At 40.0% G+C, this 26,956-nt stretch overlaps 1 protein-coding gene across 1 annotated transcript in view; it reads left to right on the top strand.

Annotated features, from left to right (window-relative positions):
- The first annotated feature begins 250 nt into the window (after positions 1-250).
- TEX11 (testis expressed 11) overlaps positions 251-26,956 on the top strand; it is a 345,012-nt gene continuing 318,306 nt past the window's right edge. Inside the window, exons 1-3 of the mRNA XM_012535167.3 lie at positions 251-409; positions 973-1,030; positions 24,950-25,071. Of these exons, the coding sequence (XP_012390621.2) occupies positions 994-1,030; positions 24,950-25,071 (159 nt within the window). The 5' untranslated portion in view covers positions 251-409; positions 973-993. The remainder of the gene's footprint in view (positions 410-972; positions 1,031-24,949; positions 25,072-26,956) is intronic.

Here is a 26,956-nt window from a genome sequence, read left to right as displayed (position 1 = left end):
GGGCACAAACCCGTGTCCCCTGCATCGGCAGGCGGACTCTCAACCACTGTGCCACCAGGGAAGCCCTGTCCCTTTTCTTTTTTTCTTTCGAAGGCCTGCTCTCCTCTTTCCTGTAACCCTCGCCATCTGCACTCTTCCCGCAGTAACTGCAGTATGTTTCAGTATTGCACGATACTCCCTCACTTTCATTGATTCTCACCCCGGCTCTCTGAACTGCATCCCCAGAACTTCACGCCTGGACTGTGCCCAGAAACTCAGGCTTCGAGATGAAGGGAAAACGTCAATTGGGAGAGGCCTCTCATTGACATCGCTATGGGGGGAGGAGCTTTCCAAGCGTCTTCACTGGCACTGGGGACTTGGTTTGCGCAGGGAGCACTGTGGCGTCGGCTGTCCTGGCGGAGGTGTACAGGTTAGTTGTTTCTAACTAGCAAGGAGATGCGGTCGTTAGGTCAACACTTTTTAAAGTGGCCCTGAGGCAGTGATTTTGAACTATGGAGCTGACTCTCCGGTGAAGGAAGACGGGGAAAGACAGGGTTTTGGGACTTGAAGTATGGGGAGTGGTGCGGCGGAGGGACTTGGATGAAGTATGTGGAGTGGTGTGGCGGCGCGGGGCTTGGATGAAGTATGTGGAGTGGTGCGCCGGCCCGGGGGTGGGTGGGTGGGGGGGCGAAGGACCGTCAGTGATTGGATGCTTAGAACGTATGTGCGTCGGGGTCAGGGGATTTTGAACCAATTAGGCGGATTGTCCTTAGAAAAGAAGTCCGACGAAAATTTCCCCTGAGCCGGAAACCCGTGGCCGGAGTCCCGTCGCCGGACCGCTTGCTGCTGCCTCTCATTAACTGCTTTTTCTGGGTTTTAAAATTTCCTCAGCATTTTATTTGGGTAACAACTAACAGGAAAACTTTGAAAAGAAATTTATTGAGAAGCTGGAGAATAAAGGACAGAATATTAAAATATTTTCTTATTTCGTAGGCCTGAACCGGAGATTTAAAAATGGACGCCGTTGATATTCGTTTCATGGACTTTAAAGGTATTTAGCTTTGCACTAGAAAATGTCAGACTGTTCACTACCTTATCTAAGATCTTCTGAATGTATTTTCTTTCCTAATTTTATCTCTTTGGCCTATCCACAGCTCCAAGTTTTCTCCTATAGGTATCGGAAAGCAGTGTTGATGTTTAAGACACCGGAACCCTTTTATAAACTAGCGTAGGGAAATAGAATTCACAATTCACAGCTTGTTTTCTCAGGATTTTTGTGGCATGCATAATAACACTGGTTTAATCTGAAATAGAAATCTCCTGCGTTAAAAGTACATTAAAAAATTACGGCTAGATCCTGAAGTGCCTTTCCATAATCATCAGTTAAAAATAAATTATATCCTGTGAAGCTTTAGTTTTTTTTTTTTTTTTTTTTTTTTTTTGCGGTACGCGGGCCTGTCAGTATTGTGGCCTCTCGCGTTGCGGAGCACACAGGCTCCGGATGCGCAGGCTCAGCGGCCATGGCTCACGGGCGCAGCCGCTCCGCGGCATGTGAGATCCTCCTGGACCGGGGCACGAACCCTTGTCCCCTGCATCGGCAGGTGGACTCTCAACCATTGCGCCACCAGGGAAGCCCTCTATGGATGATATTTGTGGGAGTTCTTAGTAAACAGAAGCAATTCGATGGACTAGACCCCAGATTCCTCGACCATGCCAGATATGGGAGAGTTCACCATACTTCTTTTTTTCTGGGGACATGATTAGACCTGTGGTACATTTGCATTCACGTTTATATAATAATGAAATATGTTGTAACCAGGGTGGCTACAAATCTATGCTTTAAGAAAGTTTAGGTCAGTAGTTTGTTAATGCTTGTCATTTTAAAACAGCAACAAAGCCCACTACCACCTACCAGAAGTTTTAATTTAGGATATACTATCTTAAAGATATAAGTATTGAATAGGGATTATGACTTTTAAGTATATGGTATTTGAGACCTGGTATTTACATAAATATTTGAAGCACACAGAAAAGTAAGGAGAATAATATAATGAACGCCTCTAAAACTACCACTAAGTTTTGTTGAATCTTCACATTTTGTCATATGCTTCAGATATTTCACTGTTCCAAAGAATGAAAAGATTGAGGTGCCTGTTTTTCATCATTTGAAGTATTACATAAATTGTATCATTTTGTATAGTTTTTTCCCTGCAACTTGTATTTTTTGCTCAGTATTATGTTTTGGATATTTACCCATATGGATATTTTAGCTCTAGTTCATTTATTTACACCGCTGACTAGTAATAATACATTGAATATAAGTGTACCACAATTTATCTAATCTCAACAGCATTACAACATTGTGTTTTGTAGTGTTTATTAGGAGCTTTCAAAAATTTTTGACTGCCACCTATGGCAAGGAAATATTATATTTTACATCACATCCCAGTGTCAAAAGTTTAATGAAATCATTTTACCCTTATTACACACAGCACACTATGATATTTCCTATTCTATGCTTTTTCATTTACAAAATGTTGGTTATGACTCACTAAATTTATTTCTTGAGCACTAGTGGATGAGGCTCTAGGGCAGTGCTGTACAGTTGAAACACAGTGCAAACACATAATTTTATATTTCCTAGTACCACATTAGAAAAGGTTAAACAGATGAAATTAATTTTAACAATACAGATTATTTAGCTCAGTACATCCAAAATGTTATCATACCAACATGTAATTGATATAAAAATTATTAATGATATTTACATTCTTTTTTTTTCTGTACAAAGTCTTTGAAATGTGGTATGTATTTTATAGTTAAAGCATATCTCATTTTGGACTTGCCACATTTCAAGCGCTCAATAGTCACATGTGGCTAGTGGCTGCTCTATAGTGGCAGTGCTATTCTCGGGTGTACATTAAGAAGTTTTACTGCTGGGTCAAAAGCTACAAGCATGTTTAACTTAACAAATATTACCAAATTGCTGTCCACAGTAGTTTTAACAATTTATACTCCCTCTTCTTTTCTCTTTCCCTATATTATTGCTAATATTCGGTATTGCCAGACTTTAGAAATTGTTCATGAGTGAAGGGTTTTTAAAATTAATTAATTAATTAGTTTTGGCTGCATTGGGTCTTCATTGCTGCGCGCAGGCTTTCTCTAGTTGTGGTGAGTGGGGGCTGCTCTTTGTTGTGGTGTGAAGGCTTCTTATTGTGGTGGCTTCTCTTGTTGCGGAGCATGGTCTCTAGGTGTGCGGGCTTCAGTAGTTGTGGCACGTGGGCTCAGTAGTTGTGGCTTGCAGGCTCTAGAGTGCAAGCTCAGTAGTTGTGGTGCACGGGCTTCTTATCGCGGTGGCTTCTCTTGTTGCAGAGCACGGGCTCTAGGTGCACGGGCTTCAGTAGCTGTGGTACGCGGGCTATAGAGCGCAGGCTCAATAGTTGCGGTGTGCGGGCTTAGTTGCTCTGCGGCATGCGGGATCTTCCCGGACCAGGGATTGAACCCACGTCCCTTGCATCGGCAGGCGGATGCTTAACCACTGCGCCACCAAGGAAGTCTGGTGGTAGTGTTTTTAATTAACATTTTATCCTGGGGTAATGTTAGATTTACAGAATAGTTACAGAGATAGTGCAGAGAGTTCCCAGAAACCTATCAGCCAGTTCTATTTTCTCTCATGTTATCATATTACATGGGTGTTTTAATTTGCATTTCTCTGTCAACTAGTGAACTTGGATATATTTTCATAAATTTATGGACCATTTGAGTTTTCTTTTCTGTGTACACAGCCTTTTCAGTCAGATTTTGTAAAAATGGACCACAAAGGGCCATGTGATGGCTTAGCTTATTTTCTTCTCAGGGAGAATTGACATAACATCCCTCTTTTTGTACCATCAATTCCAATCAATTTCAAGGCCAAAAAGGAATACAAATTGGTCTAAGTTATACTCACTGGGTCTAAATAATTATAACTCCTTTTCTGCATGTCAACTCTTCAACTATTTGAAGGTAGTTATGTCCCCTGGGAAGTCTTTTCTTCAGATTCAGCATTTTTAGTTCTTTTAGTCATTTCTCATATTACATGGTTTCTAGTCCTCTCATCATTTTGTGTGCTGTCCTCTGAACATGCTCTGTTCCTTTCATGTTATTCCTTAAAGTATGGTACCCAGAACAGAACACAATTCTCTAGGTTTGATATGATCAGCTCAAAATAATTTTTCTCTTTAGATTTAGGAATGATCATCATTGTCTTTAGATACCGATATAGCTAAGATTGATTTTTTTTTTCTTTTTTTGAGTGGTGGCAGTCACACCACACTAATGACTCATTTTGAGCTTTTGGTCCCCAGAAGACCCTCAGTCTTTTTTTTCTTTTTCCGGTACGTGGGCCTCTCACTGTTGTGGCCTCTCCCATTGCGGACCACAGGCTCCGGATGCGCAGGCTCAGCGGCCATGGCTCACGGGCCCAGCCGCTCCGCGGCATGTGGGATCTTCTCAGACTGGGGCACGAACCCGTGTCCCCTGCATCGGCAGGCGGACTCTCAACCACTGCACCACCAGGGAAGCCCCCTCAGTCTTTTTTTAATACATGCTTCTATTAAGCTACATCTTGCCTGTCATATATTGGTGCAGTTAGTTTTGGAGACATAAGTGCAGGGCTTTAATTTTTTCTTACAGTAATGTCATTGCTATAACTGGAGATTTAATTTTTGTTCCTGATTATATCTTCTGTCTTATTTGTTATCTGTTTCTCTCTCAACTTCTTCATCCAAATCATAGATAAATTTGTTAAATAGGAGAGGGCCAAGGACAGAATGTTATGTCATTAAAAACTTCACTTCAGGGACTTCCCTGGTGGTCCAGTTGCTAAGACTCTGCGCTCCCAATGCAGGGGGCCTGGGTTTGATCCCTGGTCAGGGAACTAGATACCACATGCTGCAACTAAGAGTTCGCATGATGCAACTAAAAATCCCGCATGCCGTAAGTAAAGGTCCCGCATACCTCAACTAAAGATCCCGCATGCCACACTGAAGATCCCACATGCCACAACTAAGACCTGATGCAGCCAAATAAATAAATAAATATTAAAAAAATAAAAACTTCAGGTTGACATCAGTTCATTAAGCAGCAAGCTCGAGTATGCTTTTTAAAAAATATTTGTTTATTTTAAAATTAATTTTCATTGGAGTATAGTTGATTTACAATGTTGTGTTTGTTTCTGCTGTACAGCAAAGTGAATCGGTTATACATATGTCCACTCTTTTTTAGATTCTGTTGCCATATAGGTCAGTACAGAGTATTGAGTAGAGTTCCCTGTGCTATACAGTAGATTCTTAGTTATCTTTTTTTTTTTTTTTTTTTTGCGGTACACAGGCCTCTCACTGTTGTGGCCTCTCCCGTTGCGGAGCACAGGCTCTGGATGCGCAGGCTCAGGGGCCATGGCTCACGGACCTGGCTGCTCCGCGGCACATGGGGTCTTCCTGGACTGGGGCACGAACCCGCGTCCCCTGCATCAGCAGGTGGCCTCTCAATCACTGCGCCACCAGGGAAGCCCCCTAGTTATCTATTTTATATATAGTAGTGTGTGTATGTCAATCCCAATCTCCCAATTTATCCCTCCCCCCTCTTTCCCCCTTGGTAACCATAAGTTTGTTTTCTACATCTGTGACTCTATTTCTGTTTTATAGATAGGTTCATTTGTACCATTTTTTTAGATTCCACATATAAGTGATATCACATGATATTTGTCTTTGAGATCTACTTCACTCAGTATGACAGTCTCTAGGTCCATCCATTTTGATGCAAATGGCATTATTTTGTTCTTTTTTATGGATGAGTAATATTTCATTGTATATATATATATACCACATCTTCTTCTTTCATTCCTCTGTCGATGGACATTTAGGTTGCTTCCATGTCCCAGGTATTATAAATAGTGCTGTAGTGAACATTGGGGTACATGTATCTTTTCGAATTATGGTTTTCTCCCGGTATATGCCCAGGAGTGGGATTGCAGGATCATATGATAGCTCTATTTTTACTTTTTTAAAGGAACCTCCGTAGTGTTCTCCATAGTGGCTGCACCAATTTACATTCCCACCAACAGTGTAGGAGGAGGGTTCCCTTTTCTCCACACCCTCTCCAGAATTTATCGTTTGTAGATTTTTTGATGGCCATTGTGACTGGTGTGAGGTGATAACTTGTAGTTTTGATTTGCATTTCTCTAATAATTAGTGATGTTAAGCATCTTTTCATGTGTCTGTTGGCCATCTGTAGCCTTCTATGGAGAAACGTCTACTTAGGTCTTCTGCCCATTTTTTTATTGGGTTGTTTGTTTTTTTGATACTGAACTGCATGAGCTGTTTGTATATTTTGGAGATTAATTCCTTGTTGGTCGCTTCTTTGCAAATATTTTCTGCCATTCTGTGGGTTGTCCTTTTGTATTGTTTATGGTTTCCTTTGCTGTACAAAAGCTTTTAAGTTTCATTAGGTCCCATTTGTTTATTTTTGTTTTTATTTTCATTACTCTAGGAGGTAGATCAAAAAAGATCTTGCTGAGATTTATGTCAGAGTGTGTTCTGCCTGTTTTCCTCTAAGAGTTTTATAGTATCCGGTCTTATATTTAGGTCTTTAATCCATTTTGAGTTTATTTTTGTGTGTGGTGTTAAAGAATGTTCTAATTTTATTTTTTTACATGGGGCTGTCCAGTTTTTCCAGCACCATTTATTGAAGATACTCTCTTTTCCCCATTGTGTATTCTTGCCTCCTTTGTCATAGATCAGTTGACCGTAGTTGCGTGGGTTTATCTCTGGGCTTTCTATCCTGTTCCATTGATCTATTTGTCTTTTTTTCTGCCAGTACCATACTGTTTTTTTTTGTGTGTGTGTGGTATGCAGGCCTCTCAATTTTGTGGCCTCTCCTGTTGTGGAGCACATGCTCTGGACGCACAGGCTCAGCAGCCATGGCTCACGGGCCTAGCCGCTCTGTGGCATGTGGGGTCTTCCCGGACTGGGGCACGAACCTGTGTCCCCTGCATCGGCAGGCGGACTCTCAACCACTGCACCACCAGGGAAGCCCCATACTGTTTTGATTATTGTAGCTGTGTAGTATAGTCTGAAGTCAGGGAGCCTGATTCCTCCACCTCCATTATTCTTTCTCAAGATTGCTTCGCTATTCATGGTCTTTTGTGTTTCCATACAAATGGTAAAATTTTTTGTTCTAGTCATGTGAAAAATGCCATTGGTAATTTGATAGGGTTTGCATGGAATCTGTAGATTGCTTTGGGTAGTATAGTCATTTTGATAATATTGATTCTTCCCTTCCAAGAATATGGTATAGCTCTCCATCTGCTTGTGTCATCTTTGATTTCTTTCATCAGTATCTTATAGTTTTCTGAGTACAGGTCTTTTGCCTCCTTCGGTAGGTTTATTCCTAGTTATTTTTTTTCTTTTTAATGCGATGGTAAATGGGATTGTTTCCTTAACTTCTCTTTCTGATCTTTCATTGTTAGTGTATAGGAATGCAAGAGATTTCTGTGTATTATTTTTATATCCTGCAACTTTACCAGATTCATTGATGAGCTCTAGTCCTCTGAGTATGCTTATTCCACCTGCCTGATTTGCTCTAGTATTCTGAGAATGCCTATTCAACCTGCCTGACAAAGCCTGGCAACTGTCTTGTTCTATACTTGGCTTTATCTCTAGATTTAGAATTTTCGTTCATCTCTTTGAAGGGTTCTTGGGGCTGTCTGTACGTGAATGTCTGTTACCAACTCCTATTCAACGTTTTCTCCCAGCTTTATTGAGATATAATTGACATATAATATTGTATAAGTTTAAGGTGTATGGCATAGTGATTTTTATATATGTATGTACTGCAAAGTGATTATGGAAATAATGTTAAGACATTTGTCACCTCACATAGTTACAGTTTTGGGGAGGGATGAGGGAAATGGGTGAGGGTGGCGAAAGTGGATGAACCTCCTGTTCACCGTTGAGGCTGCCTTCTTGATGGTGAACAAAGTTTGATGCCACACTATGCTATCCTGCTCCTGACCTACAGCCTCCAGGGATTTCAGCTCTGTAGTACTTTTTCCTTCTTTCTCTCTCCTCAACTTCCTCTTTCCTTTTCCTTTTCTTTTCTTATTCTTTCTTTCTTAGAAATTAACTTTATTGAGATATACTTTACATACAATAAAATTCACACACTTTAAAAAACAGTTATTTATTCTTTGGCTGCATCGGGTCTTCGTTGCTGCATGCGGGCTTCCTCTAGTTGTGGCTAGTGGGGGCTACTCTTCGTTGCAGTGTGCGGGCTTCTCATTTTGGTGGCTTCTCTTGTTGTGGAGTATGGGCTCTAGGCATATGGGCTTCAGTAGTTGCAGCACGCAGGCTCCGTAGTTGCAGCACATGGGTCCTAGAGCACGCGGGCTTCAGTAGTTGCGGTGCGTGGACTCTAGGGTGCGTGGGCTTCAGTAGTTGTGCGTGGGCTCCGTAGTTGTGGCTTGCGGGCTCTAGAGCACAGGCTCAGTAGTTGTGGCACACAGGCTTAGTTGCTCCACGGCATGTGGGATCTTCCCGGACAAGGGATTGAACTTGTGTCCCCTGCATTGGCAGGCGGATTCTTAACCACTGTGTCACCAGGGAAGTCCAAAATTCACACACTTTAAGTGTATAGGTTGATGCTTTTTTTTTGTGTGTGTGTGTGTGGGGGGGGGGGGCAAATGTAACCTGTATAACCGCCATTACAATCAAGAAATAGAACATTTTCATCTCAGAGAATTCTACCATACCCCTTTGCTGTCAATCTACCCACAACCCTCTACCCCAGTCAACCGCTGTTCTGATTTCTGTCACTGCAGATTAGTTTATAAATGAAATCATTCAGTATATACTCTTTTTTCCTATGGTGTCCTTTTTTTTTTTTTTTTTTTTGCGGTACACGGGCCTCTCACTCTTGTGGCCTCTCTGGTTGCGGAGCACAGGCTCTGTGGCCATGGCTCATGGGCCTAGCTGCTCCGCGGCAGGTGGGATCTTCCCGGACTGGGGCGTGAACCTGTGTCCCCTGCATCAGCAGGCGGACTCTTAACCACTCTGCCACCAGGGAAGCCCCGCTATGGTGTCTTTCACTAAGCATAATCGTTTTGAGAGTCATCCATATTGTTTCATATATAAATAGTTAATTCTTTTTTATTGTTTAGTAGCATTCCACTGAATGACTAGATCACAATTTGTTTATTCATCAGTTGGTGGACATTTTCGACTATCATGACTAAAGTTGCTATGAATATTCATGTATAAGTTTTAAGTGATTTAGGTTTTCATTTCTCTTGGGGAGAATATCTAGGAATGGATTTGCTGAGATGTAAAGTGCTTTTGTAACCAGGTTTTACAGATTATTTCCTTTTTGGAGGACAGGTTTTGAAAGGCCCAAATTCTTAATTTAAGAAACAGTAGCATCTGGGCTGGGGGTGTTTCCTAAAACTGTCCTGCTTGATTCAGAAAGAAAAAGTTCCTCATCTTGACAAGCACCAGGACCATACAAAATAGAAGGTGACTTAACATGGGAATAGCAAAAAGTTGAGTGTTGTTGAATAGTAGTACCAAGATAATTCAGGCCAGTTTTCCACCTCAACATGAGCGTTATTTCTTCTTAAAGAATGGCAACTGTTTATCAAGCTTTGGAACTCCCTTTCCTGTTGTTAATTTGAAGACAATTCTCCTTTTTCTAGATTTCTAACATCTTTGTATTTGTTCTAATATAAATATCCTTATGGTCTATTAAAATAACCAAGTTTTGGGGCTTCCCTGGTGGCGCAGTGGTTGAGAGTCTGCCTGCCGATGCAGGGGACATGGGTTCGTGCCCTGGTCCGGGAGGATCCCACATGCCGCGGAGCGGCTGGGCCCGTGAGCCATGGCCTTTGGGCCTGCGCGTCCGGAGCCTGTGCCCCGCAACGGGAGAGGCCAAAGCAGTGAGAGGCCGGCGGAAAAAAAAATCCAAGTTTTTACTTTCTTTTTTCTGTTAAATCTGTGACAACTGTTAAGGAAGTAGGTATTAACAAGTTTGTATCATTAAATCTTCAGAAGCCAATGACAGTATATACTTTAGACCAGCCCTGTACAATAGAAATATAATGTGAGCTACAGTGTAATTTAAAAATTTCTAGTAGCCACATTTAAAAAGCAGAGAGAAACAGGTACAATTATTTTAAATAATAATAATAGTAATAATAATTTTGATACTCTGTTTATAACCCTACACATCCAGAATATTATTTCAACATGTAATCAATATAGAAAATTACTGAGATATTTTACATTTTTTATACTAAATCTTTGAAATCTGGTGTGTACTTTACAATTATAGCCCATCTCAATTTGGACTAACTACATTTCAGGTGCTCAGTAATCACATGTGACTGCCATGTTAGACTGCAGGTCTAGACTGAAAAGTTTAGTAGGAAAACTCACTCAAGATAATTGACTTTCATTGAATCTCAAAGGACTTTATTCATTTGAAAGCCTCCCTCAACAATTTTTTCCCATTCCTTTAAATGCCACAGTGGGATCCTCAGATTAGGAGTGATGGAATTATTAGGAAGTGTCCCAAGAGTGTGCCATGTAGCTCAGAGTCATAAGCACAGCGTCTGTTTGGCCTGTGCAGAAATCTTGTTGATATACTTGTTGGAGTCATCTGGTATGCACATATTAGGTAGAAATAATATAGTTTATGAAATAAAGAGACAGTGTTAACTAACAAAGTGGAACTTTGTTAGTATACCATACAGTGTGTTTCAAGCTCTGGCCCCTACATACCTTTCTAATGGTATTTCCTGTAATCTTCCTTTACCCTTTTTTCCAGCCATACATAACTACTTATGGTTATTTGAACCCATTGTGCTTTCCACACCTGCATGTTTTTCCTTGTGTTTGGTATGTTGCCTGGCAAACTCTTAAGTGATCCATCAAGACCCACCTCAAATAGCACTCAGTGAAGCCTATTCTGCCATTCCTATATCCCAACTCTCAAACGGGTAGTTACTTAATTCTTCCTTTATATTTCTGTAGTGTCTTGCACTCACAGCACTTATTATATTGTAAGTTTTCTCATTTTAATTTCTGTTAATATTGTGTGATCTGCTTGATGGTATAGACTGTTTCACTCATCTTTGTATTCCTAGTAAGTAAGATCCCTAGTATCTGCCTGATACCAAGCATTCAATAAATGTTTGTTGTATTAACTTTTACAAGGAGAAATATAGACACCAGCCAAAGCAGAAAGTACAGTTGTGGATTTTGTTCATGCTGTACTACTAATAGCTTTGATCTTGGGCAAGTTAATTAACTTTCCTGTAGCTTATTTTAATTAATTGTAAAATTAGAGTGGGTTACTAGAATTTTAAGGTGACTTAGAGCTCTAAAAAATTGGTTGATTGATACATGTGTATACCATACATCTTGTGTGGAAATGTGTGTAAGCTCCTCAAGGGAGGGAACTGTGTCTTGTTTACATTATTCTTGGTGCTTAGCAGAATACTTGATATCATTAAATGTTTATTGAATTAATGAATGAAATAACTCTTGTCTCATTCATTCATATTGCCCACAAGGATAGTAACACTGTCACCAGGAATGATGCTATATATTTCTGATGATGATTTGGAAATGCACATGGGCTCAGATAAAACTTTCCTGTGTTATTCTATCACCATCAAAAGCAGTTCATGGGGCTTCCCTGGTGGCGCAGTGGTTGAGAGTCCGCCTGCCGATGCAGGGGACACGGGTTCGTGCCCCGGCCCGGGAAGATCCCACATGCTGCGGAGCGGCTGGGCCCGTGAGCTGTGGCCGCTGAGCCGCCGTGGCCGCTGAGCCTGCGCGTCCGGAGCCTGTGCTCCACAACGGGAGAGGCCACAACAGTGAGAGGCCCGCGTACCGCAAAAAAAAAAAAAAAAAAAAAAGCAGTTCATAAGATGCTTAATTGTTTATGACATTTTGCTTAGCAATCCTCTAAATAACTAGTGCATTCTGTTAGGAATGGAAAGGCTAAAGATACCTTGTGTGGAAGATTAGCCGTCATGCATTTGGTTTCATTAAATATTTGACGTCGTTTGCAAGCAAGTTTTATGTGTATTATGTGTAGTTTACAATAGTACAGAGATAAGAAATCACAAAGACAGTTGAATCAACTTAGGTTTCTTTCTTCCTTCAAAGACCTCTTTGGTGAGAGTTGCTATAATGTACTCAGCTAATCCACTTCAACCTTCCAACTGTGTTGTTATAGTCTACTTACTGCATTCCCAACGTTTCCATGTATGTTTTGGTCTGATTTAGATGTGAATCTACTGGGAAGGTGTCTTGGATAAGTCTGTGTTCAGTGCCTAGTGCATTGTTAACACTCAGTAAACAAGTTAATTAATTAAGTTGTTAAATAGACAGAAATAGCCTTTGGTAACCATGGTAACTAAAACAAAGCAGATATTAGCTGAACAGAAGACTCAGTCAAGAGCAGTAGGGTTCAGCTACAATGGGTAAGATGATGTAATGAGAATAAAAGAGTAATACATACAGATACTTTGTAAATATATACAGATGCTTAGGGGTAGGATTGGATGAATTGGCAAATTGAGATTGGTTATTGACCTTGCATTTTATAGGAGTGTGAAAGAAATAAAATACCAGATTCATTGCAACATTTATACAATGTGCATTTGGTTTAGAGGACTGAGTTGTGGCTTTTTTGAGATATTCCTCCTACTGCTATGGTTTGTTCAATGTAAGTATAATTCTACCCTTTAGTCTTTAAAGTTTAGTACCCTGGATGTGACTGGATGTCTTTCCTCACCAGAATCAAGTTGGAAATTCCTTTTTTGGTTAGCATGATATAGTCAGCTCTTGCCTTTTTACCTCCCGCCACCATCCAGCCAGTTGCCCTCCAAAATTTTACATAGCTTTATCTCCTAATGAGCCCAGGTCTAGGTTTGTTTCAGTCCCTGAGCCAGTTCTGTACAGGGCAAGAAAGAATAACAGTATTATGTTGTAGGGAAGAGACTGGTTTGGAATGAAGTCATACTGGCCATCAGATTTGAGATTTAACATGCTAGAGGCATACTGTAGGCACCTGTTGAGCTTTAGAACTGTATCTTTACTGACTCATGATTTTCATGGAGCTAGCCTGCCCTGTATCCTTTCCTAGTTGCTCTCCAGGACCAAGATGCTGCTCAGAACTACAATACACTGCTGTGAATAATTCTCTTGGAACTATGGTTCATGCAGTTTCATCTGACTTGTGCATTATGATTCGCTGCTTGGATTCTCTTGTGCCATACCCAGTTTGTCAGTTGGGTCCTCCTGGAACATTGTATATGAAAAATGATCGTCTCTCTGACCATTAGATAGAAAGTATGATTTACAGTGTGGTTTTATCTGTCACTAAACCTGTTTGTCCTGAGTTTGCTTGAGTTTTTTTGCCATGCCCTTTTGATACTGTTTTGGACATTTTGACTGTCCTCATTAAAAGTAGCCTCTGCTGAAATAGTTTTTCTTAGCTTACAATCAGAATTATAGCTATTTTACGTTTGGTAGTGTATATATGTCCATGCCACTCTCTCACTTTGTCCCAGCTTACCCTTCCCTCTCCCAGTATCCTCAACACTCTGAATGGTGTTGGCTCATTTTTTCTCTTTCTACTGTGTTTTAGTTGTCTCAGAGTCCTGGCAAGTCAGTTCTTCCAGGCCTTTTCCAATAGGCCTAGTATAGTGGAAGGACAGGATTTCAAATTAGAAAGCCTGAGTTCAGCTCCTAGTTTGCTACTTCCTCTTTCTGTCACCTTTGAGAAGTCACTATACTTTGTTATATCTCAGTTCCTGCGTCTTATAAAAGTATCTCCTTTACAGAGTAGATTGATGATTAAATGAGAATGCATGTGAAAAAGCTTTGAGACTGTAAAGCATTATGCAAATGTTAATTTTATTGTCATTTTTGGTTCTTTTCTCACTGAAGAAATTGCAAGTAATCATTGTGATTTGGAGTAAAATCTTGAATTGACCCTGGCAAGTCTTTGAACTGCTTTGGCTTTTGAATGACTGGTTGAGTTGATGGAGGTCACTGGGAGAGACTTGGCAGGACTGTTGATAGATTTTTTTCCATGTTGTAACAGAAGCTCCCTTCCTCAAGGAAAGGGAAGAAGTTTATTTTCTATTATACTGTACCTAGAATGCTGTCTATCTAATCAGAATTAATTGGTACAGATTAACGTGGCTGCCTCAATAGAGTGACTCCCCAGTTTTAACTAGGATGAATCTCATTTAAATTAAATAGACTGGGGGCTTCCCTGGTGGCGCAGTGGTTGAGAGTCCACCTGCTGATGCAGGGGGCACGGGTTCGTGCCTCGGTCCGGGAGGATCCCACATGCCGCGGAGTGTCTGTGCCCGTAAGCCATGGCTGCTGAGCCCGCGCGTCCGGAGCCTGTGCTCCGCAACGAGAGAGGCCACAATAGTGAGAGGCCCACGGATCGCAAAAAAAATTAAAAAAAAAATTGACTGCAATCATGTTGTAAATCATAGTTTATTTCAGTAGCCAGGAAGATAATTTAATCGTTTTTTTCAAAATGTACAATATTGCCTGATATAACCTTAATACAGAGTGTTGTTTCCACATCTCAGGAATAGGCTGTATTTATACAAGCTCTTTTCTGAGCTTCTCCCAGAAGCAAGTCTCTCCTTCATAGTGTAACTCTCAACCATTCAGCTATGTGATCTCTATTACTTACTCAGCTTTGCTGACTGCATTTTATCTTCAAGAACTGCAGTGCTCTCATTGCCTCAGCTGGTGTTAGTCAAGTTGCTCAACTGAATGACACTGAAAATATGTTTTGAAAGGACCAGAATTATTTTGACAAAGAATGAATTATATAAAATATTAAGAGAACATTCACAAATCAAAATTAACGCCTTCACAGTCTCATATACTATGTCACTAGGACTTATAATTGGTATTCTAATAAAATATATTTGGATTTTTTTTAAAAGGAAGTCAAATTAAAAAATTTATATTGGATTTTTTCTTTTCAAAAACATTTCAAGAAATCTGTATTTAAAAGATATTTGGATTTTTAAAAACATTGTTTAAAAACTTTCCTAATTATTTTTTAAATTGAGGTATAATTGACGTACAACATTATATTAGTTTCAGGTGTACAACATAATGATTCAATATTCATGTATATTACAAAATGATCAGCACAATAAGTCTAGTTTAACATCCATCACCATACATAGTTAGAAAATTTTTTTCTTGTGTTGATAACTTTTAATATTTACTCTTTTTTTTAAACATTTTTATTGGAGTATAATTGCTTTACAAAGGTGTGTTAATTTCTGCTTTATAACAAAGTGAATCAGTTATACATATGCATATGTCCCCATATCTCTTCCCTCTTGCCTCTCCCTCCCTCCCACCCTCCCTATCCCACCCCTCTACGTGGTCACAAAGCAACGAGCTGATCTCCCTGTGCTATGGGGCTGCTTCCCACTAGCTAGCTATTTTATGTTTGGTAGTGTATATATGTCCATGCCACTCTTTCACTTTGTCCTAGCTTCCCCTTCCCCCTCCCTGTGTCCTCAAGTCCATTCTCTAATAGGTCTGCGTCTTTATTCCCATCTTGCCCCTAGGTTCTTCATGACCAATTTTTTTTTTTTTAGATTCCATATATATGTGTGAGCATACGGTATTTGGTTTTCTCTTTCTGACTTACTTCACTCTGTGTGACAGACTCTAGGTCCATCCACCTCCTGACAAATAACTCAATTTCGTTTCTTTTTATGGCTGAGTAATATTCCATTGTATATATGTGCCACATCTTCTTTATCCATTCATCTGTTGATGGACACTTAGGTTGCTTTCATGTCCTATCTATTGTAAATAGAGCTGCAATGAACATTTTGGTACATGACTCTTTTTGAATTATGGTTTTCTCAGGGTATATGCCCAGTAGTGGGATTACTGGGTTGTATGGTAGTTCTATTTTTAGTTTTTTAAGGAACCTCCATATGTTCTCCACCGTGGATGTATGAATTCACGTTCCCACCAACAGTGCAATTAGGGTTTCCTTTTCTCCACACCGTCTCCAGCATTTATTGTCTGTAGATTTTTTGATGATGGCCATTCTGACCGGTGTGAGATGATATCTCATTGTAGTTTTGATTCACATTTCTCTAATGATTAATGATGTTGAGCATTCTTTCATGTGTTTGTTGGCAATCTGTATATCTTCTTTGGAGAAATATCCATTTAGGTCTTCTGCCCATTTTTGGATAGGGTTGTTCGTTTTTTTTGATATTGAGCTGCATGAGCTGCTTGTAAATTTTGGAGATTAATCCTTTGTCAGTTGTTTCATTTGCAAATATTTTCTCCCATTCTGAGGGTTGTCTTTTGGTCTTGTTTATGGTTTCCTTTGCTGTGCAAAAGCTTTGAAGTTTCATTAGGTCCCATTTGTTTATTTTTGTTTTTATTTCCATTTCTCTAGGAGGTGGGTCAAAAAGGATCTTGCTGTGATTTATGTCATAGAGTGTTCTGCCTATTTTTTCCTCTAAGAGATTGATAGTGTCTGGCCTTACATTTAGGTCTTTAATCCATTTTGAGTTTATTTTTGTGTATTGTGTTAGGCAGTGTTCTAACTTCATTGTTTTATGTGTAGCTGTCCAGTTTTCCCAGCACCACTTATTGAAGAGGCTGTCTTTTCTCCATTGTATATTCTTGCCTCCTTTATCAAAGATAAGGTGACCATATGTGCTTGGGTTTATCTCTGGGCTTTCTATCCTGTTCCATTGATCTATATTTCTGTTTTTGTGCCAGTACCATACTGTCTTGATTACTGTAGCTTTGTACTATAGTCTGAAGTCAGGGAGCCTGATTCCTCCAGCTCTGTTTTTCTTTCTCAGGATTGCTTTTCGGGGTCTTTTGTGTTTCCATACGAATTGTGAGATTTTTTGTTCTAGTTCTGTGACAAATGCCAATGGCAGTATATTGGGATTGCATTGAATCTGTACATTGCTTTGGGTAGTAGAGTCATTTTCACAATGTTGATTCTTCCAATCCAAGAACATGGTTATACCTCTCCATCTATTAGTATCATCTTTAATTTCTTTCATCAGTGTCTTATAATTTTCTGCATACAGGTCTTTTGTCTCCTTAGGTAGGTTTATTCCTAGATATTTTATTCTTTTTGTTGCAGTGGTAAATGGGAGCGTTTTCTTGATTTCACTTTCAGATTTTTCATCATTAGTGTATAGGAATGCCAGAGATTTCTGTGCATTAATTTTGTATGCTGCTACTTTACCAAATTCATTGATTAGCTCTAGTAGTTTTCTGGTAGCATCTTCAGGATTCTCTATAGTATCATGTCATTTGCAAACAGTGACAGCTTTACTTTTTCTTTTCTGATTTGGATTCCTTTTATTTCTTTTTCTTCTCTGATTTCTGTGACTAAAACTTCCAAAACTATGTTGAATAATTGTTGGCTGTGGGTCTGTCATATATGGCCTTTATTATGTTGAGGAAAATTCCCTCTGTGCCTACTTTCTGCAGGGTTTTTATCATAAATGGGTGTTGAATTTTGTCAAAAGCTTTCTCTGCATCTATTGAGATGATCATATGGTTTTTCTCCTTCAATTTGTTAATATGGTGTATCACATTGATTGATTTGCGTATATTGAAGAATCCTTGCATTCCTGGGATAAACCGCACTTGATCATGGTGTATGATCCTTTTAATGTGCTGTTGGATTCTGTTTGCTAGTATTTTGTTGAGGATTTTTGCATCTATGTTCATCAGTGATATTGGCCTGTAGTTTTCTTTTTTTGTGACATCTTTGTCTGGTTTTGGTATCAGGGTGATGGTGGACTCGTAGAATGAGTTTGGGAATGTTCCTCCCTCTGCTATATTTTGGAAGAGTTTGAGAAGGATAGGTGTTAGCTCTTCTCTAAATGTTGCATAGAATTCGTCTGTGAAGCCATCTGGTCCTGGGCTTTTGTTTGTTGGAAGTTTTTTAATCATAGTCTCAATTTCAGTGCTTGTGATTGGTCTGTTCATATTTTCTATTTCTTCCTGGTTCAGTCTTGGAAGGTTGTGCATTTCTAAGAATTTGTCCATTTTTTCCAGGTTGTTCAGTTTATTGGCATAGAGTTGCTTGTAGTAATCTCTCATGATCCTTTGTATTTCTGCCGTGTTAGTTGTTACTTCTCCTTTTTCAATTCTAATTCTACTGATTTGAGTCTTCTTCCTTTTTTTCTTGATGAGTCTGGCTAATGGTTTATCAATTTTATCTTCTCGAAGAACCAGCTTTTAGAGTTACTGATCTCTGCTATCGTTTCCTTCATTTCTTTTTCATTTATTTCTGATCTTATCTTTATGATTTCTTTCCTTCTGCTAAATTTGGGGTTTTTTTGTTCTCCTTTCTCTAATTGCTTTAGGTGTAAGGTTAGGTTGTTTGTTTGAGATGTTTCTTGTTTCTTAAGGTAGGATTGTATTGCTATAAACTTCCTCTTAGAACTGTTCTTGCTGCATCCCATAGGTTTTGGGTTGTCGTGTTTTCACTGTCATTTGTTTCTAGGTATTTCTTGATTTCCTCTTTGATTTCTTCAGTGATCTCTTGGTTATTAAGTAGTGTATTGTTTAGCCTCCATGTGTTCGTATGTTTTACAGATCTTTTCCTGTAATTGATATCTAGTCTCATAGCGTTGTGGTCGGAAAAGATATTTGACACGATTTCAATTTTCTTAAATTTACCAAGGCTTGATTTGTGGCCCAAGATATGATGTATCCTGGAGAATGTTCCATGAGCACTTGAGAAGAATGTGTATTCTGTTGTTTTTGGATGCCATGTCCTATAAATATCAGTTAAGTCCATCTTGTTGAATGTATCATTTGAAGCTTGTGTTTCCTTATTTATTTTCATTTTGGATGATCTGTGCATTAGTGAAAGTGGGGTGTTAAAGTCCCCTACTATGCTGGTGTTACTGTTGACTTGCCCTTTTATAGCTGTTAGTATTTGCCTTATATATTGAGGTTCTCCTTTGTTGGGTGCATAACTATTTACAATTGTTATATCTTCTTCTTGGATTGATCATTATGTAGTGTCCTTCATTGTCTCTTGTAATAGTCTTTGTTTTAAAGTCTTATTTTGTCTGATATGAGAATTGCTACTCCAGCGTTCTTTTGATTTCCCTTTGCATGGAATATCTTTTTCCATCCCCTCACTTTCAGTCTGTATGTGTTCCTAGGTCTGAAGTGGGTCTTTTTATGCAGCATATATACGGTTTGTTGTTTTTGTATCCATTCAGCCAGTGTATGTCTTTTGGTTGTAGCATTTAATCCATTTACATTTAAGGTAATTATCGATAAGTATGTTTCTATTACCATTTTCTTAATTGTTTGGGGTTTGTTATTGTAGGTCTTTTTCTTCTCTTGTGTTTCCTGCCTAGAGAAGTTCCTTTAGCATTTGTTGGTTTGGTGGTGCTGAATTCTCTTAGCTTTGGCTGGTCTGTAAAGGTATTAATTTCTCCATCAAATCTGAATGAGATCCTTGCTGGGTAGAGTCATCTTGGTTGTAGGTTTTTCTCCTTCATCACTTTAAATATGTTCTGCCCCTCCCTTATGGCTTGCAGAGTTTTTGTTGAAAGATCATCTGTCAAACTTATGGGGATTCCCTTGCATGTTGTTTGTTGTTTTGCCCTTGCTGATTTTAATATTTTTCTTTGTAATTAATTTTTGATAGTTTGATTAATATGTGTCTTGGCGTGTTTCTCCTTGGATTTATCCTGTATGGGACTCTCTGTGCTTCCTGGACTTGATTAACTATTTCCTTTCCCCTATTAGGGAAGTTTTGAACTATAATCTCTTGCAATATTTTCTCAGTCCCTTTCTTTTCTCTTTTTTGTTTTTGTTTTTGTTTTGCGGTACACGGGCCTCTCACTGATGTGGCCTCTCCCGTTGCGGAGCACAGGCTCCGGACGTGCAGGCTCAGCGGCCACAGCTCACGGGCCCAGCCGCTCCGCGGCACGTGGGATCCTCCCGCACTGGGGCATGAACCCGCGCCCCCTGCATCGTCAGGCGGACTCCCAACCACTGTGCCACCAGGGAGGCCCCTCAGTCCCTTTCTTTTTGTCTTCTTCTTCTGGGACCTCTGTAGTTCGAATGTTGGTGCGTTTAATACTGTTCCAGAGGTCTCTGAGACTGTCCTCAGTTCTTTTCATTCTTTTTTCTTTATTCTGCTCTGCACTAGTTATTTCCACTATTTTATCTCCCAGGTCACTTATCCGTTCTTCTGCCTCAGTTATTCTGCTATTGATCCCTTCTAGAGAATTTTTAATTTCATTTATTGTGTTTTTCATCACTGTTTGTTTGCTCTTTAGTTCTTCTAGGTCCTTGTTAAACGTTTCTTGTGTTTTCTCCATTCTATTTCCAAGAATTTGGATCATCTTTACTATCATTATTCTGAATTCTTTTTCAGGTAGACTGCCTATTTCCTCTTCATTTGTTTGGTGTGGTGGGTTTTTGCCTTGCTCCTTCATCTGCTGTGTGTTTCTCTGTCTTCTCATTTTGCTTAACTTGCTGTGTTTGGGTTCTCCTTTTTGCAGGCTGCAGGTTCGTAGTTCCCATTGTTTTTGGTGTCTCCCCCAGTGGCTAAGGTTGGTTCTGTGGGTTGTGTAGGCCTCCTGGTGGAGGGGAGTAGTGCCTGTGTTCTGGTGAATAAGGCTGGATCTTGTCTTTCTGGTGGGCAGGTCCACATCTGGTGGTGTGTTTTGTTGTGTCTGTGGCCTTATTATGATTTTAGGCAGCCTCTCTGCTCCTGGGTGGGGTTGTGTTCCTGTCTTTTTAGTTGTTTCGCATAGGGTGTCCAGCACTGTAGCTTGCTGGTCGTGGAGTGAAGCTGGGTGTTGGTGTTGAGATGGAGATCTCTTGGAGATTTTCGCCGTTTGATATTACGTGGAGCTGGGAGGTCTGTTGTGGACCAGTGTCCTGAACTTGGCTCTCCCACCTTAGAGGCATAGCCCTGATGCCTGGCTGGAGCACCAAGAGCCTGTCATTCACACGGCTCAGGATCAAAGGGAGAATAAAAAGAAAGAAAGAAAGGGGAAGATAAAATAAAGTTATTAAAATAAAAAATAATTTAAAATTTTTTTAAGTAATAAAAAAAGAGGAGGAAAGAAAGCAGAGAGCAACCAAAGCAAACCAAAAAACAAATCCATCAATGATAACAAGTGCTAAATACTATACTAAAAACAACAGCAACAAAAAAAATGGACAGATAGAACCCTAGGACAAATGGTAAAAGCAAAGCTATACAGAGAAAATCACAGAAGCACACACATACACACTCACAAAAAGAGAAAAAGGGAAAAAAATATATATCATTGCTCCCAAAGTCCACCTCATCAATTTAGGATGATTCATTGTCTATTTAGGTATTTCACAGATGCAGGGTACATCAAGTTGATTGTGGAGATTTAATCCGCTGCTCCTGAGGCTGCTGGGAGAAATTTCCCTTTCTCTTCTTTGTTAGCACAGCTCCTGGGCTTCAGCTTTGGAGTTGGACCCACCTCTCTGTGTAGGTTGCCTGAGAGCATCTGTTCTTCGCTCAGACAGGACGGGGTTAAAGGAACAGCTGATTCGGGTGCTCTGGATCACTCAGGCTGGGGGGGAAGGGAGGGGTACGGAGTTTGGGGTGAGCCTGCGGTGGCAGAGCCCAGCATGACGTTGCAGCAGCCTGAGGCACGCCATGTGTTCTCCCTGGGGAAGTTATCCCTGGATCCCGAAACCCTGGCAGTGGCGGGGTGCACAGGCTCCCGGGAGGGGTGGTGTGGATAGTGAACTGTGCTTGCACACAGGCTTCTTGGTGGCTGCAATAGCAGCCTTAGCGTCTCATGCCCGTCTTTGGGGTCCGCGCTGATAGCCGTGGCTTGCGCGCGTCTCTGGAGCTCCTTTATGTGCACTCTGAATCCCTCTCCTTGCGCACCAGGAAACAAAGAGGCAAGAAAAAGTGTTTTGCCTCTTTGGCAGCTCCAGATTCTTTCCTGGACTCCCTCCTGGCTACCTGTGGCATACTAGCCCCCTTCAGGCTGTGTTCACGCAGGCAACCCCAGTCCTCTCCCTGGGATCCGACCTTCGAAGCCCGAGCCTCAGCTCGCAGACCCCGCCCGCCCCGGCGGGTGAGCAGACAAGTCTCGGGCTGGTGAGTGCTGGTCGGCACCGATCTTCTGTGCGGGAATCTCTCCTCTTTGCCCTCTGCACCCCTGTTGCTGTGCTCTCCTCCGTGGCTCTGAAGCTTCCCCCCTCCGCCACCCGCTGTCTCCGCCCGTGAAGGGGCTTCCTAGCATGTGGAAACATTTCCTCCTTCCCAGCTCCCTCCCAGAGGTCCAGGTCCCACTCCTGTTCTTTTGTGTCTGTTTTTTCTTTTTTCTTTTGCCATACCCAGGTAGGTGGGGAGTTTCTTGCCTTTTGAGAAGTCTGAGGTCTTCTGCCAGTATTCAGTAGATGTTCTGTAGGAATTGTTCCACATGTAGATGTATTTCTGATGTATTTGTGGGGAGGAAGGTGATCTCCACATCTTACTCCTCTGCCATCTTGAAACTTCTCCCAAGATATACTCATAACAGTTTTAAAATATACAGTATAGTAATAACTATGGTTGCCATGCTGTATATTGCATCCCTATGACCTATTTATTTCATAACTGGAAGTTTGTACCTTTTGACTTCCTTTACCCATTTGGCCCCCCCTCTACTTCCTGCTTCTGACAACCACCAGTCTGTTTCCTGTATCTCTGAGCCTTTTTTTAAAAAAAATGATTCCACATGTAAGTGAGATCATACGGTATTTGTCTTTCTCTGTGTGACTTATTTCACTTAGTATAATGCCTTTAAGGTCCATACCTGTTGCAGATGGCAAGATTTCATTCTTTTTTATGGCTGAATAACATTTTATTGTACATATTTAGCACATTTTTTTAATCCATTCATCGATGGAGACTTAGGTTCTTTCCACATCTTGGCTATTGTAAATAATGCTGCAATGAACATGGGGTTGCACAGGTCTTTTCAGGTTAGTGTTTTCATTTTCTTCAGATAAATACCCAGAAGTGGAATTGCTGGATCATATGGTAGTCCTATTTTTAATTTTTTGAGGAACCTGCCTACTGTTTTCCATAGTGGCTGCACCAATTATTTGCACCATTATGGTTTTGCTTTGCATTTCCTTGATGATTAATGATGTTGAACATCTTTTTTTTCATGTACCTGTTGGCCTTCACTGTGTTTTCTTTGGAAAAGGGTCTATTCAGGCATTTTTAAATTGGATTTTCTTTTGCTATTAAGTTGTATGATTTCTTTATATATTTTGAATATTAAGCCCTTATCAGATATATGATTTGCAAATATTTTCTCCCAGTCTAAACTTTCCTAGTTCTGTTATCAGTATTTTGAGCAAGGACTATAATATATATATTTCTCAGCCTAATGCTTACCTAATCTTAGATGAATCAAGATATTTAATATTAGTCCTTCTGTTAACCAATTTATGGGAGTAAGGAAGCTAGAGGTTTTTCTTTTCATATGTATCATTACTTGAGGCATATGAAATATGTATGGTATATTTTCCCTAATATCTTTGATCATGCAGTGGATACTAAAGAGTCTATGAGCTTTAAAAAATGTTTGAGTGTATTTGAAAATAAGTTTCTTTGTGAAGTCTCTATGTGAATCTGTTTTCTGATATTTAACTGAAAAGTTTTCTTTTTAAAGAAATATTTTATTTATTTATTTATTTTTGGCTGCGTTGGGTCTTTGTTGCTGCTCGCGGGCTTTCTCTAGTTGCGGCGAGTGGGGGCTACTTTTTGTTGTGGTGTGCGGGTTTCTCATTGTGGTGACTTCTCTTGTTGCAGAGCATGGGCTCTAGGCACGCGGGCTCAGTAGTTGTGGCTTACGGGCTCTGGAGTGCAGGCTCAGTAGTTGAGGCGCACGGGCTTATTTGCTTCCGTAGAATGTTGGATCTTCCTGGACCAGGGCTCAAACCCGTACCTCCTGCATTGTTAGGCAGATTCTTAACTACTGTGCCACCAGCAAAGTCCTGAAGATTTTTCAGTTAGCAGATTTATTGTTCGTTGTAGCAGGTTAAAAACCTGTTTATTGTAGCAGATTAAAAATCTTCCAGAAGGTGCTCTTAGGGTATTGTTATGAATGTTAACAACATTCTTTTTAGTTAATGCTCAGAAATGTTGCAAGAAATTAGAGACATGTAGGTTATGGAGACCTCTGTTACACGAGTTTGGAAAAACCTCAATTTTGATAATATGAAAGGCATCAGTTATGGTTCTACATCATGTTTGGGTTTTAAGGAATTCTATGGCCTAATAAGATTCAGCTATATCGGGTCTGGAGCTCAAGACCGTTTAGAAAATGGTGACATCATTGTACAGATTCAGTAACTGGTTAATGTTGTTGCTAATTGAGCATGTCATTTTTTTTCTCTCAAAGTAAGGTCAAGACTTCAGCGTATGTCTGTCTGATGCTTTAAAGTATTAATAAGTATTTTAGTTTTACAGGGCATGTATCTAAGTCTCCCTTCAGAATTTCTACATTTTGTAATTTTGAAGACATTGTTAATTTCTCTTCTGTAGTTTTAAGATGACCTATAATAACATGACTATTTGTGAAGTCAATGCATTTTACTTTGAGAATGAGTAATGATGATTAAGTTATAAACAAGTGACTCCCAGGAAATACAAATGTTATTTGAAAATTATACTTTGCCTTTAGCTAGAATAAACTTTATCTCCAGTTTGGTTTTACTCTAAGGAGTATTGAAGTTTCTCCATGCTGTATTCATTTGACAAAAGGTCTAGGAACAGATTTCAGAATGATTTGCTACTTTCAGCCAGTGGTGATAGTTCACAGCACTTTTATCATTTATTGTTATTTCAGAAATGGTTGAAAACCTGCTTATAAAAGACGGTTCATCTATGATACCTGAGACAATTGATAGACTCTTCGCGGACATAGCAAATATCAACAGGGAGTCTATGGCTGAAATGCAGGACTCTCAGGTTGGTATTTTGTTTATAAGTTTTGATGATTTTGTTTATAAGTTTTGATGATTCACTGTTTTAATTAATGTATAAGTAAAAAAATAGACTTCATGATTAACATGAAATCTAAATACATGGAAATCAAGCCTAATGGCACATTTAGGGAAAATACTGTTTTAGAAACCAATGGAAAAATATGCCTCAAATTTAATATGTACTATTTAATCTGTCTAGGCTTCAGTTTTCTCATCTGTTAAAAGGAGCATAATAAAACCCACCTCCCAGTGTTGTTGTGAATAGTAAACAAAATAACATATTTAAGGTCCTGGGTGCATAGCAGTTAGTCACTTAATAATAGTTCTTGGGCTTCTCTGGTGGCACAGTGGTTAAGAATACGCCTGCCAACGCAGGTGACATGGGTTCGAGCCCTGGTCCTGGAAGATCCCACATGCCACGGAGCAACTAAGCCCGTGTGCCACAATAAGATAAGCCACTATGATGAGAAGCCTGCACACCACAACGAAGAGTAGCCCCTGCTCGCTGCAACTAGAGAAAGCCTGCGCACAGCAGTGAAGACCCAACACAGCCAATAAATAAAATTAATACATAAAAAAAAAATAATAGTTCTCTTTTCCTTCCTTCTTCAGCAAAGTAAGAAACTACGTGGTACTTGGTAGCGGGGAACGCAGTTGAATATAAGGCTTCAGTGGTGCTTTTTTGGGTTTTGTCTTCTAGTGTTTAATTGGAGGTCTGTCACTTAATTTAGAAATTGCCTTGAGGTTCTGAAATACTTTTGGGAATGTTTACCTTGGGCAGATCCTTCCATTTTGGTGATTGCACACATGGAAAGGTGAGAATAAAGTTTGTTGTAAATACGTCTCATATATATATAACTTTATATATATAACTTTATATATAATTCATATGCCATATAATATACCCATTTGAAGTGTACAATTCAGTGATTTTTAGTATTTCACAGAGTTGCGCACCCATCACCACAGTTAACTTTAGAACATTTTCATCACCTCCAAAAGAAACCTTGCACCCATTCACAGACACTCTCCATTTCCTCCTCTCTCCTCCAGCTCTAGGCAACCTCTAGTCTACTTTCCATCTCTGTGGATTTGCCTATCCTGGACATGTTATATAAATGGAATCATACAGTATGTGGTCTTTTGGGACTGACTTCTGTCACTTAGCATAATGTTTTCAAGGTTTTTCCATGTTGTAGCATGTATCTGTACTTCATTACTTTTATTTTTAATTCTAATTTCCATTTGAAAGCTTGAGTTTTATTTATTGATTGATTGGCTGCGTTGGGTCTTCATTGATGAGCGTGGGCTTTCTCTAGTTGTGGCGAGCGGGGGGCTGCTCTTTGTTGCGGTGTGAAGGCTTCTCATTGCGGTGACTTCTCTAGTTGTAAAGCACGGGTTCTAGGCACGTGGGCTTCAGTAGTTGTGGCTCGTGGGCTCTAGAGCACAGGCTTAGTAGTTGTGGCACATGGGATTAGTTGCTCTGCGGCATGTAGGATCTTCCCAGAGCAGGGCTCGAACCCATGTCCCCTGCATTGGCAGGCAGATTCTTAACCACTGCGCCACCAGGGAAGTCCCATGTACTGCATTACCTTTTATGGCTGATAATATTCCATTCTTCGGATATATCATGTTTTGTATATCCATTCATCTGTTGATGAACGTTTGGGTTGTTTACACCTTTTGGCTACTATGAATGATGCTGCTATGAACATTCATGTACAGGTTTTTATGTTTTTATTTCTCTTAGGTATATACCTAGGAGTGACATTGCTGGTCATATGGTAACTCTGTTTAAATTTTGAGGAACTGCCAGATTGTTTTCCAAAGTGACTGTACCATTTTACATTCCCACCGGCAGCATATCA

Source organism: Orcinus orca, chromosome X (assembly GCF_937001465.1).
Source record: "Orcinus orca chromosome X, mOrcOrc1.1, whole genome shotgun sequence".
NCBI lineage: Eukaryota > Metazoa > Chordata > Mammalia > Artiodactyla > Delphinidae > Orcinus > Orcinus orca.
The sequence above is the reverse complement of the archived record's forward strand: the minus strand, read 5'-3'. Positions and strand labels throughout refer to the sequence as shown.